Raw genomic sequence first — 20,073 nt, forward strand, 5'->3', positions numbered from 1 at the left:
TATTATTCCATACTATGATTTCTATAGCTGTCCAGTTTCCCACTCACCTTGTCCTCAACTTCTTGGCTATGATGGGTGCAGGGGTAAGAAGATACAGCACCCTGTACACTGGAGCACTGAGAGTGGCTTTCCTTCTTGAGAAGCAGGTCAAGGAAGAACACATAGGAGTGTCATAGAAGGAATACAGGAGCATATAGGGAGTATTTGGGGACCTTCTGGAGGATGTCCTGGCATGATGCGAATTTGTGGAAGGGGCTTCTGGATGACCCAGATATGATCACCTGTGGGTAGTGAGCCCAGAGAGGGAGTGGAAGATGTCATCACCCTGCCAGTGTGTGCCCCAGACAGGGAGAGATCTTGGGTGCCCTGATTGCAGTGAGTGAAGAACTGTTTCTCAAACTATGAAACTTTACAAGCTTTGAAGGGAGGAAAGATTGCTGTGCTAGGCTAGAAACAGGAGCTTTTTTTGCGCTCCCCTGGCATGTGCTGTGCTCTGGAGGAGCCAGTTAGGCAGGAATTGGGGGTACCTGCATAGGATTAGAGATGGGACTTCCATCTTCCCTCTGACTCCACCCAGCAGAGTTGGGATCTGAGCCCAGTCAGCTGTAGCCCAGGGATCTGCTCCCCAGAACCATTTAGCCAAGGCACTCCTGAGCTGTAGCACAGCTCCCCCCACCCAGGACCACCAATGTGGGTATGGTGGGAGGATGCTGTTCCCACCTGGGGAAGGCTTGGCCAAACCAGCCACCAGTCCCATCAGGTACCCAGCTCAGAGGCTGTTTGGCTTAGCAAGTCAAATGCCTTTCTCTGCGCTTCTGTTTCTGCCTCCTGCTCGTCAAAGCCAGGCGAAGCTGATGCCGGGGCCTCCTCCTGCTCTTGTGCCACTGAAGCAAGAGGTGCACGGTGCTGCTCTTCCTCAGCAGCTCCAGACACGGTAAGACCTGCCAGTTTGGTGTCCATGGGACTGGCCAGAGTAGGAGACACACTCTGCAGGTCTCCAGCTGCCTCTCCTGCTGCATCTGTGCCCATGCTGCTTTAGATGCTGGATCCCTCCTGAATATCTGCTTGGGGGTCCTGGAAGAGCTCTGGCACCAAGGAGTTGAAGCAGATGTTGCACATGGTGACAGCCTCCCCCTGGGAAGCTCTTCGTCACTAACATAAGCAGACTGCTCCGCAGGGGAGGGAGGAAATGTCAGTGGGATGGTACAGGGACCACCAGCAATGTCCCTGCCACACGCACTTTGGGATCCTGGGCCACTCCGCCACTTCAGGGTCCCTGATGCTGGCCACACACATGGCACTCACCTGGGCCTGAGAGTCCTGTAGCAGGAGAGAAGCTGCTGCTTCTCCTTCATTGTTTTGCTCCTGGGGCAGCTGGAGAGTTCCAGCCTCTGCCAGAGAGATCTCAGACAAAGAAGCTGTCTTGTCCCCCATGTGTCCTGCTGGGGAGACACCAGCCCAGCTGGCCTCTTCTTGATGGTTTCCAGACATGGGAGACACCACGTCTTTTCCAGCTTTGCCTGCTTCTGGGCTCTCCCCACATCATCATCTACATCATCCTCCTGGCTGTTTGTGTGGGCTTTGCCTGGCCGAGCTTCTGCAGAAGTAACTGGAGGCAGCTGCTGCTGGTCACTTGCAGATGAGAATCACAGGAGTGTGGAGAAGCAACCTACGGGATAACTCCGAGTCTTTCATTACTGACGCCTCCTCATCCTTCCATCCCTCCAGGGCTTTAGAATTTTTTGCCTTATCACCCCAAACAGGCCAAGCTGGGCACTACTTCAGTGCGGTGTTAACCTCAAGCATGGGCTGGTTTAAATTACTTGAAGGGATTATTATGTTTTGTTTCTTTTTGTGTCCCAACTCCAACCTCCCCAGCTGGGTGGGTGCTGTGTCAGGCTCTGGGGGGGGTCATGTGCATGCTCACCCCATGTCCATGTAGCTTTGCACTTTCATGTGAGCCTGCAAGTGGAGAGCAGGACTGCTCTCCACTTGCAGGCAACTGTCTGGACTGCTGGCAACTGTCTGGACTGCTGGCAACTGTTCGGCTGCGAGGATGGGGCTGGGGGTAGTTGGGGGCTCACCTAATGGGGCAGGGACAAGGTGAGGGTGTGTGTGAATTCCCACTCCTGCAAGTATCAGAGATCCAGGTGCCTCTCCCTGCACATCTGGCCTCACGTGGTTATGGAGTGTTTTAGCACATGGAGGTTGTGAGGGTGATGGTGGGAGTAATGATAGCAGCTTTGGGCACTGCAGGATGTGGGTGCTGCTACCACTGTGTGGAACCTCCCTTTTCCTGGAGGTCTTTGTGCAGGAGGTAGGAGAGGGTGTTGGACCACCTCAGTGTTTCAAAATGGCAATGGCTGCCTCTTCATCCTCTTCATCCTCACTTCTTCCTCATCTCCCCCCTTACTGTGTGCTAAACCAATACAGTAAAGGAGGCAGTCAAAGTTGCAGTAATGTATCTGCTTTCTCACATTTTGTTTCTCCTGTTGTTCTTTTGAGGGTGGACCAAAATGAGGACTAACGTCCCTCACTAAGGTGAAACGGGGGCAGGTCTGTTGATCTGATCGATGAGGTGCCAGGTATCTGCTGCTTGTGCTTCTGCTCTGCAGGCAAGTGCTGTGAGGACAGAGAAGGGTATGAGGTTGGAGTCGATGGATGGTGACTTTCTGTAGGGGCTGGGGAAGAAAAGCTCTTTCAGAGGACATAGTAATGTGTATTCCTCTGTGTCATGGGTTCAGCAGTAGCTCATGCTCTGCCAGGGAGGAGGGAGAGATAGGGCGCCTGGTCTGGGCTAGTCGGGGAGGTATTCCATACCACAGCACGTCCTGCTCGGGGAGGGGACTGGAAGCTGGCCGGGAGGGAAGGGGTTAACACCCCGGGCTGGGCTCAGGGAGGCAACTGGAAGCTGGCTAGGAGGGGAGGGGGGAAGCTCTCTCGCTCTTCCGGGCTGGCCTCGTGTTGGCGGGTGGTATCGTATTCTCTCTCCCTGTTTGTCTCCTCTAACATTGATTTGTTATTGGTACCGGTAGTTATTTCTGTTATACCTTGATTGCTGGACTGATTTTACCTCGATCCGTGGGAGTTGTATTCCTCTGGCTCTCCTTCCCATCCCTCCGGGAGTGGGAAGGTGAGGGGGGGGGAGGGAAAAAAAGGGGGAACTGTGCAGATTTAGTTTAAACTACGACAGTTTTTGGCGCCCAACGTGGGGCACAAACCCACGAAATAACAACAAATCTGACAGGATTTATAGTCATTTGTCACAATGCTGTTTTATTGGCTCTCACAGTTTTTTCTCTTGATCTCACGGTTTCAGGATTTTACCAATTACTTTTCATATATATTAGCTTTGTTAGTGTTCATCAAGTATGGGGTTTGGGCTAAAGTTCTGGTCTCATTGTACTTTATGTTAATGACTTGTAATGCAATAGAAGCATTGATCATGAAACTCATCTGGTTTATGCTCCCGGTATGGTCACCAACTTTATATTCTGGGAGGTATATAATAGAAGTGCTTAGGAATTTCACATCTTTTTTCTCCTTCTCAGGTGGTCAACCTGTGAAGGAGACATTCTTCTATCCTCCCAGTGTTCTCTCCAGATGGTCTACAACATCATTTGAGGGTTTTGAAGTTTTTGAATGGCCTTTTAATACTGTTGAGACTTGTATGCTGATTGTGATGGGGATCACCATAGTAGCACGCATACAGAGTGTGTTTTGCTCACAGTTATTTCATCTGATTTCAAGAGTTAAGCGGAGTCAGGTCTGGTCCTGTATTGGGGTTAAACGACGAAATAGGAGGACCAGGAGATCTTCCCAGAGGCTGGACAGTCATGAGTGGCAGGGTGTGTGGGATAGTATGGGCAAGCATCTAGGTCAGTGGGCCCCTCCAGTACTTTGGAATTTTACTCCGGAACAAGTGAAGAATCCGGAAGAATTAGTAAAACAGCTAAATGACGTGTGTTGTCGTCCTGGCCATACCAGAGATGGACAAATTACAGCAAATGCTGGGGCTTGGCCTATGCTTATAGGGCCTTGATCGACATTATCCAACACCTTCAAAAGGAAAAAAAATGTCCCTGGATCTGAGAGCAACACAGAAGTCAGCGCAGCTGTTCCAACTCCAAGTACAGCAGCTACACCATCCCCAGCGGCAAGTACAGTTGCTACCCAAACTTCAGCTGTGACAGACAGTACAGCTACCCCAGTAACGAGTACAGCGGCTATTCAACCCTCGACTGTGACAGACAGTGCAGCTACCCCAGCAACAAGTACAGTTGCTACTCAAACTACAGTGATAATCACTGCATCTGAACTAGAGGACCAATTCGTACCAATATCGGTTGCTCCTCTACACAAGAGAAAAAACAGAAAGGAGGCAAGAAGGAAGAGGCAGGATGAAGAAACTATGCATCCACTACCTGGTCTAGTATCTGATCAGGGGTCATCATCACACAACAAAGAAGAAGAGGTGACTTCTCGATCTTGGACCTCAACTGAGCTGCGGAATATGCGAAAAGATTTCACCCGTCAATCAGGGCAGCACATCATCACCTGGCTGCTCCGATGTTGGGATAATGGGGCCGATGGTCACGAACTAGCAGGTACAGAAGCCAAGCAGCTGGGGTCACTTGCTAGAGAAGGGGGAATTGACAAAGCAATTGTAAGAGAGAAAAAGTCCCTCAGTCTTTGGAGGCGGCTTTTGGCAGCTGTGAAAGAAAGGTTCCCATACAAGGATGATGTTATGAGTCGTTCGGCCAAGTGGACTACTATAGACAAAGGCATTCAGTCCCTGAGGGAATCAGCTATCGTAGAGATGATCTACCACACCAAGCCGAATAATGGGAATGTACCCATAGACCCAGATGAAGTCGAATGCACACGACCCATGTGGTGAAAGCTTACACGAAACGCAGCGTCGTCATATGCCCATCCATTGGCAACGGTAACCTGGAATGACATAGCACCACTAACAGTGGATGAAATGGTTCATAAACTCTGAGAATTCGAAGACAATCTTACCCCTTCCATCATCTCAGCTGTGGAAAAACTGTCTCATGATCTCAAACAGTTGAGGGACGATCTGTCTGATTTATCTAGCTCCTCACGTGTGCCAACACGCGTTTCAGCTATTAACAAAAGGCGTCCTATTGCTCGAGAGAGAAAATATATAAGGTACACACCACGGGCCACCCTATGGTTTTACCTGCGGGATCACGGAGAAGACATGACAAAGTGGGATGGACAACCTACTTCAGCCTTGGAGGAACGTGTGAGGGAATTGAAGAGAGGAGCAAGGGCCATGACTGATCGCCCCATGAGAGCTGCAGCTTCAGTCTCTGGTGAACAGGTTCCCAGATGGAGTGGAAGAGCTGATTTTACTCCAGCTCCTGTGATAAAGAAGAATAATCCCTTTCAACACGACTTAGGTGTCCAAGATTGTGACGACGATGACTATTAGAGGGGCCCTGCCTCCAGCCAGGTGGAGGTAGGGGACAATCGTATTTACTGGACTGTGTGGATCAAATGGCCTGGCACATCAGCCCCACAGAAGTATAAGGCTCTAGTTGACACCGGTGCACAGTGTACCCTGATGCCATTGAACTGTCAAGGGGTGGAACCCATCTATATTTCTGGAGTGACAGGAGAGTCCCAAGAGTTGACTGTACTAGAGGCTGAAATTAGCCTGACTGGGAAGAAATGGCAGAAGCACCCCATTGTGACTGGTCCAGAGGCTCCATGCATCCTTGGCATGGACTACCTCAGGATAGGGTACTTCAAAGACCCAAAAGGGTACCGGTGGGCTTTTGGTATTGCTGCTTTGGAGACTGAGGAAATTGAGCAGCTGTCCACCTTGCCTGGTCTCTCAGAGGATCCTTCTGTTGTGGGGTTGCTGAAAGTCGAAGAACAGCAAGTGCCAATTGCGACCACAACAGTGCACCGGTGGCAATATCGCACCAATCGAGACTCCCTGATTCCCATCCATAATCTGATCCGTAGACTGGAAAGGCAGGGAGTGATCAGCAGGACCCGCTCACCTTTTAATAGCCCCATATGGCCAGTGCGAAAGTCTAATGGAGAGTGGAGACTAACAGTAGACTATCGTGGCCTGAATGAAGTCACACCACCATTGAGTGCTGCCGTGCCGGATATGTTAGAGCTGCAGTATGAATTAGAGTCAAAGGCAGCCAAGTGGTATGCCACGATTGATATTGCCAATGCATTTTTCTCAATTCCTTTGTTGGCAGAGTGCAGGCCACAGTTCGCTTTTACTTGGAGGGGTGTCCAGTTCACTTGGAACTGACTGCCCCAGGGGTGGAAACACAGCCCCACCATCTGCCACGGACTGATCCAGACTGCACTGGAACAGGGGCAAGCTCCAGAACACTTGCAATACGTCGATGACATTATTGTGTGGGGTGATACAGCTGAAGAAGTTTTTGAGAAAGGGAGGGAAATAATCCAAATCCTGCTGAAGCTGGTTTTTGCCATAAAACAGAATAAAGTCAAGGGACCTGCACGGGAAATTCAATTTTTGGGAATAAAATGGCAAGATGAAGGTAGACATATCCCTACAGAAGTAATCAATAAGATAACAGCAATGTCTCCACCAACTGATAAGAAAGAAACACAAGCTTTCTTGGGTGCTGTGGGGTTCTGGAGAATGTACATTCCAAATTACAGTTCAATCGTAAGCCCTCTCTATCATGTGACCCGGAAAAAGAATGATTTCAAATGGGGTCCTGAGCAACAACAAGCCTTCGAGCAAATTAAACGCGAGATAGTTCAGGCAGTGGCCCTTGGACCAGTCCAGACCGGTCCAGATGTGAAAAAAGTACTGTACACTGCAGCTGGGGAGAATGGTCCTACCTGGAGCCTCTGGCAGAAAACTCCAGGGGAGACTCGAGGTCGACCCCTTGGTTTTTGGAGTCGGGGATACAAAGGCTCGGAGGCCAGCTATACCCCAACGGAGAAAGAGATATTGGCAGCTTATGAAGGGGTTCAAGCTGCTTCGGAGGTGATTGGCACTGATGCACAGCTCCTTTTGGCACCCCGCTTGCCAGTGCTGGGCTGGATGTTCAAAGGCAGGGTCTCCTCTACACATCATGCAACTGATGCTACTTGGAGTAAATGGGCTGCACTAATTACACAACGAGCTCGGATAGGAAATCCCAGTCGTCCAGGCTTTCTGGAAGTCATCATGGACTGGCCAGAGGGCAAAGATTTTGGAATGTCACCAGAGAGGGAGGTGATGCGTGCCGAAGAGGCACCACCATATAATAAATTGTCAGAAAGTGAAAAGCAGTATGCCTTGTTCACTGATGGGTCCTGCCATATTGTGGGAAAGCATCGGAGATGGAAGGCAGCTGTATGGAGTCCTCAGCGACAAGTTGCTGAAACTGCTGAAGGAGAGGGTGAATCGAGTCAGTTTGCCGAGGTGAAAGCCATCCAGCTGGCCCTGGACATTGCTGAGCGAGAAAGGTGGCCAGTACTCTACCTTTATACTGACTCATGGATGGTGGCAAATGCCCTGTGGGGGTGGTTGCAGCAATGGAAGCAGAGCAACTGGCAACGCAGAGGTAAACCCATCTGGGCTGCTCCATTATGGCAAGATATCGCTGCCCGGGTGCAGAAGCTGGTGGTGAGGGTACGCCATGTAGATCCCCACATACCTAAGAGTTGGGCCACTGAGGAACACCACAATAACCAACAAGTGGATAAAGCTGCTAAGATTGAAGTAGCTCAGATGGACTTAGATTGGCAACATAAAGGCGAATTATTTTTGGCCCGGTGGGCCCATGACACTTCAGGCCATCAGGGCAGAGACGCAACGTATAAATGGGCTCGTGATCGAGGGGTGGACTTAACAATAGACACTATCGCCCAGGTTATTCATGAGTGTGAGACATGTGCTGCAATTAAACAAGCTAAACGGTTAAAACCTCTTTGGTATGGAGGACGGTGGCTGAAGTATAAATATGGGGAGGCCTGGCAAATTGACTATATCACACTCCCACCAACCCACCAAGGCAAGCACTATGTGCTTACCATGGTGGAAACAACCACAGGATGGCTGGAAACATATGCTGTGCCCCACGCCACTGCCCAGAACACTATCCTGGGCCTTGAGAACCAGATTTTGTGGCAACATGGCACCCCAGAGAGAATTGAGTCAGATAATGGGACTCATTTTCGGAACAACCTTATAGGCACCTGGGCCAAAGAACACGGCATTGAGTGGGTATATCACATCCCCTACCATGCACCAGCCTCTGGGAAAATTGAACGGTACAATGGGCTGTTAAAAACTACACTAAGAGCAATGGGTGGGGGAACTTTCAAGCATTGGGATACACATTTACCAAAGGCCACCTGGCTGGTCAACACCAGAGGATCTGCTAACAGGGCTGGCCCAGCCCAGTCAGAACTTTTACATATTGTAGAGGGGGACAAGGTTCCTGTAGTGCACATGAGAAATTTGCTAGGGAAGACAGTCTGGGTTACTCCTGTTTCAGGCCAAGGCAAACCCACTCATGGGATTGCTTTTGCTCAAGGACCCGGATATACTTGGTGGGTAATGCAGGAAGATGGGGAAGTCCGATGTATACCTCAAGGGGGTTTGATTTTAGGGGAAAACAGCCAATGAACTTAATTATACGTTGTTGCTTGCTGTGTAATATTTTTATAGTCCATCAACTAGATGTCTTCAGGTAACCAGCGACTGGCCCTGACTTCCCTCTAACCATCGTCTCAACAGAGAATGAACTTTGATAGAACCAGATGAGTTCTGCAGTAAAGGGATGATCAACATTGGCAGGCAACAATCCAGCACTGCACACAGACTTTCCTGCTACAAAAGACTATTACAAACTTAATATCATGGACCAAATGGACTCAATTGCATTATAGGGATTGGTCCATATATTAAGAAATTATTTCTTTCTATCTGTCTGGGTGTATGCAGATGAATATATATATATGTATGTATCTATATGATGGTATACTGAAAATGTGGGATCTGAGCATGACGTGAATGGTATGGAATAAGGGGTGGATAATGTCATGGGTTCAGCAGTGCTCATGCTCTGCCAGGGAGGAGGGAGAGATAGGGCGCCTGGTCTGGGCTAGTCGGGGAGGTATTCCATACCACAGCACGTCCTGCTCGGGGAGGGGACTGGAAGCTGGCCGGGAGGGAAGGGGTTAACACCCCGGGCTGGGCTCAGGGAGGCAACTGGAAGCTGGCTAGGAGGGGAGGGGGGAAGCTCTCTCGCTCTTCCGGGCTGGCCTCGTGTTGGCGGGTGGTATCGTATTCTCTCTCCCTGTTTGTCTCCTCTAACATTAATTTGTTATTGATACCGGTAGTTATTTCTGTTATACCTTGATTGCTGGACTGATTTTACCTCGATCCGTGGGAGTTGTATTCCTCTGGCTCTCCTTCCCATCCCTCCGTGAGTGGGAAGGTGAGGGGGGGGGAGGGAAAAAAAAGGGGAACTGTGCAGATTTAGTTTAAAGCACGACACTCTGACAAGAAAATAAACCCAAACCCAAGGCTAATAACCAAACGTCAGGCCAGGTACACAGCTGCTGTGCTGCTGTCAGGGGACAGGAGCTGCTCTGCCAGATGTTGGCAGCTGTGAGTGTTGCATTTCTGTCCCAGCCAGCCCTCAAGCCGTGGGGCCCAGCCTAGCTGACCAAAGCTGCTGTTGCCTGGGGGAGGACTGCAGGGACTGAGGGCTTGGATCTCACAGGGGAAGGAATAGAAGTGAAAGCTCACAGAAGCATCAGATTGGTGATGAAAGAAGCTGCATCTTTCTGGCCCAGGGAAGTTGTTTCTTGTGGTGGGAGGAAGCTGTGGAGGTGGGGAAGGGGGAGCTCAATTTGGTGATGAAGCTTGAGCCCTGGGTTGGTGCCGTGGCTTCCTGGTCCCCTGCAACACGGGCTGGCCACAGGCAAGGTGACCACAGAGAGGAACTGCTGCCTTGAGGCCTGTCACAGTGACCAGGGAGCTCTCCAGGAGGAGTTCTCCTATTGGCTTGTACACTTAGCGTTTATCTTCTTACAGTTCTGTGTTCATTTCTACGATCTATTGTCTTCTGTACAAACACATTTGGAAGCAAATCCTTCCTTTCCTTTTAAAGGATGCACCGAGGCATCGGCATAAAATCAAAAGTAACTTGGTTTAAATAAATGCGTCACGGCTTTTCTAGAAGAACGTCCAGGAGTTGCCCAAGCTCAACAGAACAGAGGAAACACCAGTGGCAAAGAGGAAGCCTCACAGCAGCTCATTCTCCGAGCACAAACCCCTCTTTACCACACGTGAGTGTGTCACAGACAGCTCTACGTCAGTAGGCTTCTCTCTACCCCCTGATAAAGCTTTGCAGGTTTACAGCACTGCCCTGTTCAAGCTTTTCCTTTATGGAGAAGGTTCTTTTCCAGAACACATACAAGGGATCCCACAAGCACACTCCACACAACTACAAGACTTAAAACACAAACAAAATCCTGACAAACAAGCATTAATAACACACGTGAACATACAGTACAGCAGTACTCATATCATATCGTCAATACCAACATCATTACTGTGATAATCCACAAAATTAGGTCAAATACCAGCAAGTCACAGACAGAGTTCCAGACAAATACTAACAGCAAAATCCTTACCGTGATAATTTGCAAAACGTGGTCAAACACTGATGAGACACAAACAGATCCAGATGTAAACCAATTGCACTAGTCCGGTTCTGGCTGATTCTTGTGAAATATTTACCTAAGATACTTTCCATTGCTGTTGTTACAGAGCCACCAAGCTTAACGTTACTTAGAAGTGAATTTACTTATTTACAAAGGATTATATTTCATTTTGTACGTGCTTATTTCAGTTTACCACTTCTTTGGGCAACCTGTGACAGTGCCTCTGCCTTTCAAAGCAGAATCTCCTTCTGCTATCCCTCGCCCCTCTTTCTTGGCTGTACTAGCAGTTATGCTCCTGACTGGTGCTGCAATTGGTTGCTCCTCCCTTGTGGTGCCTTTTGCCTCGTTAGCCCCTGCAGAGCTGTGAAGTGGTTCTGGGTGGGGACGTGTGGTCTGCAGGAAACCCCTTGCTCTGTATTTGTTCACTTCCTCCTCTTCCTGTGTATTTTTCTGGCACCAAGTCACCAAACCCCTGGATTAACATCCTCTTTCCTTTCTGTGTGTGCTAGGGGAGATGCCTGTGGTCCCTGCACAGCTTGGGCTTGGAGCCAGCAGCCCAGCTCTCCCTCAGCTTTCCTAATGTCTCTCGTCTGTCAACAAGACCGGTCGCTACTGGTGTCCCCCAGGGCTTGGTATTGTGGCAAGCGTAGCATAACTTCTTCATTAGAATCATAGAATCACAGAACCAGATCATCGATGATCTAGATGAGAGGGTCAAGTGCCCTCTCAGTAAGTTTGCGCACAACACCAAGTTGAGTGGGAGTGTTGATGTGCCGTAGGGCAGGCAGCTCTGCAGAGGGATATGGACAGGCTGGATCAATGGGCCGTGGCCAGTGGTATGAGGTTCAACAAGGCAAAGTCCTGGGTCCTGAATTTGGCTGGGAGCATCCTGGCCTGTATCAGCACCGGTGTGGCTAGCAGGACTAGAGCAATGATTGCCCCCCTGGACTGGGCCGCCCCTCGAGCCCTGTGTCTGGAGAAGAGAAGGCTCAAAAGGGACCTTATTGTTCTCTACAGCTACCTGAGAGGAGGCTGGAGCCAGGAGGTGCCTGGTCTCCTCTCCCAAGGAGCAAGGACTAAACCAAGAAGAAATGGCCCCAAGCTGCACAAGGGGAGGTTTTGACTGGAGATTAGGAGATCACTTCAGGTGTAGTCAGGCATTGGAGCAGGCTGTTCGGGGCAGTGCTGGAGTCGCCATTCCTGGAAATGTACACATGCTGTGTAGACGAGGCCCTCAGTGCCATGGGTCAGTGGTGGCCTTGGCAGTGCTGGGGAACATTTGGCCTTGATGATCTGAAAGGTCTTTTCCAACCTGGCTGACTCTATGACTGCCTGCAGCAGCCCTGCTGTGCCCAGTGGCCACTGACACAATGGCACCAACATCACAAAGCCTCGCTGGTCACTGTGGAGATGCCCGTCACCAGCTGGGACTCGGTGGAAAGAGTCAGGGGCATGGGCATCTCCCTGGCAACTGCCAGGGCTTTGTGGTGTAGGGAGGGTTCCTCATGGCCAGAGGCCATTGTGATGGGGGGTGACACGTTGGTGACCGTGGGGTACATAAGGAGCGAGAGCCCTGGAGTACCTCAGTCCAGAGGAGCAGCCTCCCTCAGGAGGCAGCAAATCCCCTGGAAGCCCACGGCAGTTCAGCGTCCAGGACGTGGAAGATGCCCGTGGGTAAAGAGGCAAACGCCCGTTCCCAGCCCGCTGAGGGCAGGCCAAGCAAGCAGAGAAGGCGCCAGGTGAGGACCAGGGCAGGAGGGAGAGGCCGGTGGTGGGACGGGGCCGCTCGGAGCTGCCTCGGTGACAGGGCCAGGCTTGCTCGCACTGCACGGGCCCCTGTGCCAAGGCAGCCGCCTCCATCACACACCTTTTCCTCCTCCTCCTGCCTGCAGGTGGCTCACAGGCAGCCTGAGGAAGCGCCGCAGGGCAGCCCGAGACAGGCATCGTCCCACCATGGGATCACGCTGCCACGGGTGCCCTGCCTGGAGAGGTTTCAGCCTGTCGTCACCCAGCAGGCACAGGTAGGGAGCCGCAGGGAGATGGGGCCAAACGTCTTCCCGACCCCGGGAGATGCTGACGGGCGGGCGGGAGGTGCAGGAGGGAGCAAGCTGAGCCCCGCATGCTGAGCCCCACAGCCTGCCCGGGCATGCCGGGGGTGCTCTGGGCAGTGGGCGTGGGCTGCGGGCGGCCAGCCCTCTCCCCAGCCGGCTCTGAGCCCTGCCCTGGGGCTGGCAGGGGAGCCCAACTGCCTGAGCTCAGCCAGCTGGGATGTGGGCACAAGGGACACTGTCACACAGCCTCTCTGCTCCGCTTCTTTTGCAGATGGGCAGCCTGGGGCACCGAGTGGTGCTGCCCAGCCTCAGCGGCTTGAGACAGGAGCAGATGCTCCAGCTGCCACCATTGGTCACAATGGCACCGCGGCCGCCACCTCGCTCAGAGAGAGCAGTCGGCAGCTGCCGCAGGCTGTCACCTGTAACACCAGCAGCCTCTGCAGCTTCTGGCAGGGTGAGGAACTCGGCCGTTGGCAGCGCAAGCAGCAACCAAGAGCAGCTTCTCAAAAACTGCTGCCCAGCTCCACCGTGTCCCCAGTTACGGCAGCAGAGGTGCATGGCCAGAGACCTGTCAGCCTGCCCTGCACAGGTCCAAAGCCTCTGCTCCCACAGGTGAGAGCTCAGGCAGCATGAGCACAGTGCTGCAGAGGTGCAGCACCGGGAGCCAGCGACGTCACCAGCAGCCAGTGGCACGGCAGGAGCCAGCACAAAGCAGGGCTGCAGGGACACAAGCAAGAGCAGACACTGTCCGTGCAGCCAGCAGCAGCAAGGGCCCAGCCACTCAGCCCACACTCAGAAGCAGTAGGCGAGCAGCAGAGCAGCTGCCAGCAATTCCAGCAGAACATATCACTACGTGCATCAACACCGAGATCCCCAGTGTGCACTACAGGCCTGTTGCACAGCGCTTGCCCTCTCTGCCCAGCAAGATCAAGCCTTTGGAGCCGCCGAAGAGGAGCTGCCTGGTCAGAGCTCCTGAGAAAGAGGAGCACCAGGCACGTCTCACTCCCATGCCACGGGCGTGGGCTTCTAATAACGCTGTCCAGAAGGAAGCAGCACCACAGAGACAGAGACATGGGCCTGCCCTGCAGAACACCAAAGTCCCGGATGCAGTTTTGCAGGTCACAACAACATCTGAAAAGATGAAGCCACTGCTCCTGCCTGTGGCTATGGTCCAGAGAACCAACAAGAAGCAGGTGGAACAGCAAGGGATAAGCCAGAAATTGCATGTGGAGATGGCAGAGTTGTCACAGGCAGCACTTAAGGACAATGAGTTTCCTGTGGCTGCAGAGACTCGGGGAGAGGCAGCTGGAGACCTGGAGAGTGTGTGTCCTGTCCTGGCCGGTGCCACAGACACCGAGCTGGCAGCTCCTCCTCTGGCTGGAGCTGCTGAGGAAGAGCAGCACCCTGCACCTCTCACTTCCGTGGAACAAGAGCAGGAGGAGGCACCGGCACCACCTTCCCACGGCTTTGACAAGGAGGAGGTAGAAGAGGAGGAGCGGAGAAAGTCATTGGCCCTGCTCAGCCCCACTGCCTTGGAGTTGGTTATGCAGGAAACAGCCAGGTGCTTTGTGATGGACGTTGTGCACAAGGCTGTGGCTGCCATGCAGGCAAGAGCTGAGCAGGAAAAGGAGCAGGAGGATGTGGCCCAAAGCCACGGGGATGTGTCAATGGCACCAGTGACACCAGTAACACTCGAGGACATCGAGACTCCTATGGCTGTAGAGCCTCAGGCAGAGCCCAGCTCAGCCCCTTTCTCCCCTGCAGCAGATGAGGCTGGAGAGGACACAGTGTCGCCCATGTCTGCCAACCAAAAAGAAGCCAGGAGAGCCATTATCCCTCTGACAGAAGACAAGCAGGAAGATGCAGCTGCATTGACAGAGATCCCTGGGGCAGAGGGTCAGAAACCCCACCTTGCCACAGGGGCAGATGTACAGACAACATCTGTAGCACAAGAGCAGGAGGAGGCACCGGCACCACCTTCCCATGGCTTTGACAAGGAGGAGGTAGAAGAAGAGGAGCAGAGAAAGTCATTGGCCCTGCTCAGCCCCACTGCCTTGGAGTTGGTTATGCAGGAAACAGCCAGGTGCTTTGTGATGGACGTTGTGCACAAGGCTGTGGCTGCCATGCAGGCAAGAGCTGAGCAGGAAAAGGAGCAGGAGGATGTGGCCCAAAGCCACGTGGATGTGTCAGTGGCACCAGCGACGCCAGTAACACTTGAGGACATCGAGACTCCTATGGCTGTGGAGCCTCAGGCAGAGCCCAGCTCAGCCCCTTTCACCAAAGCTGCAGATGAGGCTGGAGAAGTCATGGTTTCTCCCGTGCCTGGAGATTATCAACAGGAGGCCGGCAGAGCTGTTGTCTCCCCAGCACAACATGAGGAGGAAGTTCTGGCTGCAGTGACGATGATCCCTGGGGCAGAGTCTGGGATATCTTACCTTGCGCCTGGAGCAGATGATGAAGGAGAAGCAGCAGCTTCACCTTTGAGTCAGGGCTCGCAGCCCCAGGTGAGTGACACCCCTGTGACTGGCATTGGGGATCCCAAGGTGCTGGAGGCAACCCCAGATCCCAAAGTGCGTGTGTCAGGGGCATTGCTCGTGTTCCCTGTGCCTTCCAGCTGACAATCCCTCCTTCCCCTGCCTGTGTTCTTGCTCTCCCATCCGGCACCCCTCCTCTGGAGGAAAGGCACTGAAGGAGAGCAGCCCGTGAGGGACCTCCCCAGTGAGCAGCCACCAGCAGCAACCCCAGAGCCCAGGTGACGGCCAATGCACCACCCAGGCCTGGCGCTGGACACAGGTCTGCAGGGGAGAAAGCAGCCCATGGCACAGCACCCACACAGCTACCTGCAGCCCTGAGAGAGACACATCTAGGGAGAGCTGTCATCTCCTGATGTTCTGCTGTATGTTTACAGGAGGAGCCAGCGGCCTTCCCTGAGGAGAACGATGAGGAGGCCAAGCAGGAACTGGACTGTGTTAGTGACAAAGAGCTGTCCCAAGGGGAAGCCCTCACCATGTACAACATCTGCGTCAGCCCTTTGGTGCCAGAGCTCTTCCAGGACGCCCGAGCAGATATCCATCTGGAATCCAGCATCCGCAGCAATGTGGGCACAAATGCGACATCAGAGGCAGCTGGAGACCTGCAGAGTGTGTCTCCTGTCCTGGCCGGTGCCACAGACACCGAGCTGGCAGCTCCTCCTCTGGCTGGAGCTGCTGAGGAAGAGCAGCACCCTGCACCTCTCACTTCCGTGGAACAAGAGCAGGAGGAGGCACCGGAAGCACCTTCCCACGGCTTTGACAAGGAGGAGGTAGAAGAAGAGGAGTGCAGAAAGTGGTTGGCCCTGCTCAGCCCCACTGCCTTGGAGTTGGTTATGCAGGAAACAGCCAGGTGCTTTGTGGTGGACGTTGTGCACAAGGCTGTGGCTGCCATGCAGGCAAGAGCTGAGCAGGAAAAGGAGCAGGAGGATGTGGCCCAAAGTGAAACAGAGGCACAGAGAAAGCCATCTGCCCTGCTCAGCCCTAAAGCCTGTAAGATGATACAACCAAAAAGAGACAGGAACTTCGTGAGAGGCGTCCTGCACAAGCCTTTGTCTGTTATCTGCAAAATGGACAAGCAGCCAACACCAGCACAGGCCCAGAGAGAGGCACCAACACAGGCCAGGAGCCTGGGCACAGATAGACAGGGACCAGGACAGGCCTTTACACAAGGACTAGTACCACCACACGCCCAGAGACAGGCCCCACGAAGGGTCTCAGTTATCGACAGAGCTCTGCAGGTTGTATTCAGGCGCAAAGTGAGGAAAGCACCTGAAGAGCATCTAGGAGAGGCCAGCAGAACCTTTGCCTCCCCGCGATTCTACAGGGATGAAGAGGCAGTGCCTGCAGCAGCTCAGGACACCGAGGAGGAGCCAAGTACATCATTTATTCCAGTGGCACCCAGGCCAGGCTGGTGGCACCGGTTGCGCCAGTCTGAGAATGCCAGGGCCTCCCCTACCTGGGAGACAATTGAAAGCCAACAGGGGAAAACCCCCATGAAAATGCAAAAGTGGCAGCTGCAATCACGACGTAACCTGCCACCCGTTGATGCCCATTCCACCACCTATGCTTGGGGAACCGCCAACCCAAAAGAAGGATTGCATGGCACCAGAGATAAACACGTCCGAGAGCAACAACTATCCTTCTTCAGAAGGGCACTGAAGCCTCTGCGCAGGGCTTTTCCACAGATCCTGCATCAGCCCGCAAGAGGAGGGATAATGCCCCACTGTCAGCTCCAGGCCCGAGGTAGCTGCGCTGAGAACGTAGTGCTCGCTGTGGACACTTCTTGAGCCAATAAACCAGATCCCTTTCTCCCCAGTTCTTGCCTCTGTCTGCTCCAGCTTTTCCCTTGTGTCAGTAGCAGAGAAAGCTGCGGAGCGACCTCTTTCCTTGCAGCACTTTCCAGCTGCTGAGCTTGCAGTCCTGCTGGCTCTTGGCAGCACATGTTGGCCAAGTAGGAAAAGCTCATCCTGATGGGATGAAACAGTGTGTGATGCAGTGGCTCCCACATCAGCTGGCTTTTGAAGCCCGGTGCCTGCTGCAGCCCGGTGACTGGAGTGACAGGGGTGTAGAAGGGATGGGAGGAATAAGGAACAAGGCTTAGGATTGCTAAGGCCAGAGATAAGGGACGAGAGATTGTGATTCTCCTGCTCCTCCTGCACACGCAAGCTCTGGAGCAATGCAGGGAGAAGCTGGCGATGTTTCCAGAAGCAGAACTGTAAATGGACAGCAGAGGGGTGACTCCACTCAATCCCCCCGCTCCCCATCCTACAGCTTCTGACCAACCGAGCAGGGGGGCTCTTGCAGCTGCCCTGAGCCGTGGCCTCGGGTCCCCAGGGCTGCAGCAGAGGAACGACAGGGAGGTGGCCCTGAGGCTGCAGAGGTACTTGTGCAGGAATGTGCACACTGCTCTTGGTTTGTGTTTGGGATTGGAAAATCACCGTGCACTCCTGGCCACCCTGTGAGCAGCTGGCACACAAAGCTCCACAGTGCAACTCAGCCCACACGTCATTCTCATACCCATGGCAGCAGCGGTGCTTTCCAGGTTAGGAACATGGGGCAAGCAGCAGAGCACCTGCCAGCAATGCCGGCAGCGAGCATCAATTCCTGCATCAACAGCAAGTTCCTTAGTGTGCACTCTTGCAGGCTGAGTCCTTGTCATGGGTTCAGCAGTAGCAGTCATTTTTTCTCCTTCTTGGTAGCTGGTGCAGTGCTGTGTTTTGACTTTCGGGCTGGGAACGGCTGCTGATAGCAAGTATGTTTTGAGTTACTGCTCAAATGTTTGGTTTGTCCAAGGCCTTTTCTGAGCTCGTGCTCTGCCAGGGAGGAGGGGAAGCCAGGAGGAAGGAGAGACAGGACACCTGACCCAGGCTAGCCAAAGGGGTATTCCATACCATAGCACATCACACCCAGGATGTAACTGGGAGTTACCCGGCAGGGCTGGGACTCTGGGGGGATGGAGGAGGTATCGGTTGGTGCTCGGTCGGGCAGGGTGGGATGAGTTATGGGTTGGTGGCTGGTGAGGTGTTGTATTCTCTTCACTTGTTATTTCCTTTATCATTATTGTTTGTAGTAGCAGTAGTGATTTGTGTTATACCTTAGTTATTAAACCGTTCTTATCTCAACCCGTGGGGGCTACCTTCTTTGGATTCTCCTTTCTAACACTCCGGGAGTTGGGGGAGCAAGGGAGGGAGTGAGTTAACAAGCTGCATGGCTGGTTTTAAACCACGACACTCCTGTGACACCAGCAGCCTCTGCTGAGCGCCCCTGCATGGAGGAACCTTTGAGCTGCTCCCAGCCCATCACCCCTTTGCTCCATCACCTGCTCTCCATCAGAGCTGGCTTTTTAATTCTTGTTGTGCATTTTCTGCAGTGGGATGTGCTGGGGAAAGTGATGGTCCTGTCCCAGTTCCTCCTATTGCAAAAGTAGGCATCAGCTCGTGCTGTGGTTTCTGGGAGAGGGGAACCTTGCCCGGAAAGGAAGCATTCCACTTCCCAAAGAAGCCACACTCTGGTTTCCACTAACACTTTCCAGAGTGGCAGGAAGAAACCTGCCTCCAGGGTGCAGCAGATGCAGAGCATGAGCAGACCCACTCTGAAAAATGCTCCTTATTGGGTGGGTTGTTTGGAGCTCTCCAAAGGGCTCTGGAGGTTTCTGGGAAGTGAGTCTCGAAAACTTCTCAGGTTGTGCTCACTCTCTGTGACCACAACAAACTCAGGCTGAGAGTAAGGACAAGGGTGTGATCCCCTAAGGATGGAAAACCACACTGTGGCTAGCTGAAAATCAGAGCTCTCAGTTGTCTTGTGCAGCCAGGTCACAGGTAACTTCTCCTGGAGATAAGCTGGCCAAGGTAGCTCCTGGAATTTGGAGTAGAGCACAAGCCCAGACCACTGGCAGTGCTGGGAAGTCACCAATGGGTGACTGGATGAATGAATGATCTGAGTGAATGGATCTGCACCCAGGAGATGCCTTGGATGGAGATGTCTCTTCTCCTTGCAGGTAGAGAGCTTGAAGAGCTGTCACCTTGCTGCCTTCTGCTGATGGTGGGTGCTGCCTGCAGGGCGCCGGACGACCGATGCTGTCCAGCCTCTTCTGGGCTCACCTCTGAATTGCTCAAAGTCTAAACCCCACAAATAGTTTTGTGTAAAACCCCAGACTGGGCTGTTCCTGTGCTGTCCTGTCCTGCTCCTCCCCTGGCACCGAGCACCTCCTTGGCAGGGCTGGATGTGGCTGATGTACTCCAGAGCTCTTGACCTCGCCTGCCTTCCTCCAGAAGCCATGTGGGCTGAGTGCTTGTGGGTGAGTTGATGGTTCTGGAAGGAAGCACCATCCCCACTGGACACACACCTGGTCCCGGGAGTGCCGGTGTGTGCTGCAGTGCAGTCCTGCCTCCCCAGGGCTTGGGCCCCTCACCTTGGCCTCCCACGGTGCTGCCGTATGCTGTGCCTGGGACTTGCTAGGGTGGATCAGGGGCTGGGACCACGGGCATTCTACTCAGCTTGGTCTTTGGACAGAGGGAGAAGGGCAGGATTTTGATGTCATGTGACTGGGGAGTCCGGGAGATGTGTGAAGGTGGCAAGGGATGGAGCAACAAAGTTGTTTCAGAAAGCAAAACTCCCCATGTGGGTGCTTTAGAACAGCAGTGTGCCTGGAGGGGAGATGCAGGGATGTTCCCCAGCCTCAGCTCTTCTTCACCGGAAGGGATGGAGTATTTTAACTTTTAGAACTCATTAAGAACTCACCAACAAAGTTTAAGTTGACAAGCAGGTATTCTTCATTGCAACCCTGGGAGACA

At 53.0% G+C, this 20,073-nt stretch overlaps 1 protein-coding gene across 1 annotated transcript in view; it reads left to right on the forward strand.

The window, feature by feature from the left end:
* The first annotated feature begins 14,824 nt into the window (after window positions 1–14,824).
* Window positions 14,825–20,073, forward strand: part of LOC117436258 (uncharacterized) — a 16,200-nt gene continuing 10,951 nt past the window's right edge. The window contains exons 1-2 of the mRNA XM_034063790.1: window positions 14,825–15,253; window positions 15,658–15,846. Of these exons, the coding sequence (XP_033919681.1) occupies window positions 14,843–15,253; window positions 15,658–15,846 (600 nt within the window). The 5' untranslated portion in view covers window positions 14,825–14,842. The remainder of the gene's footprint in view (window positions 15,254–15,657; window positions 15,847–20,073) is intronic.

This window comes from Melopsittacus undulatus, chromosome 6, assembly GCF_012275295.1.
Source record: "Melopsittacus undulatus isolate bMelUnd1 chromosome 6, bMelUnd1.mat.Z, whole genome shotgun sequence".
NCBI classification, from domain to species: domain Eukaryota; kingdom Metazoa; phylum Chordata; class Aves; order Psittaciformes; family Psittaculidae; genus Melopsittacus; species Melopsittacus undulatus.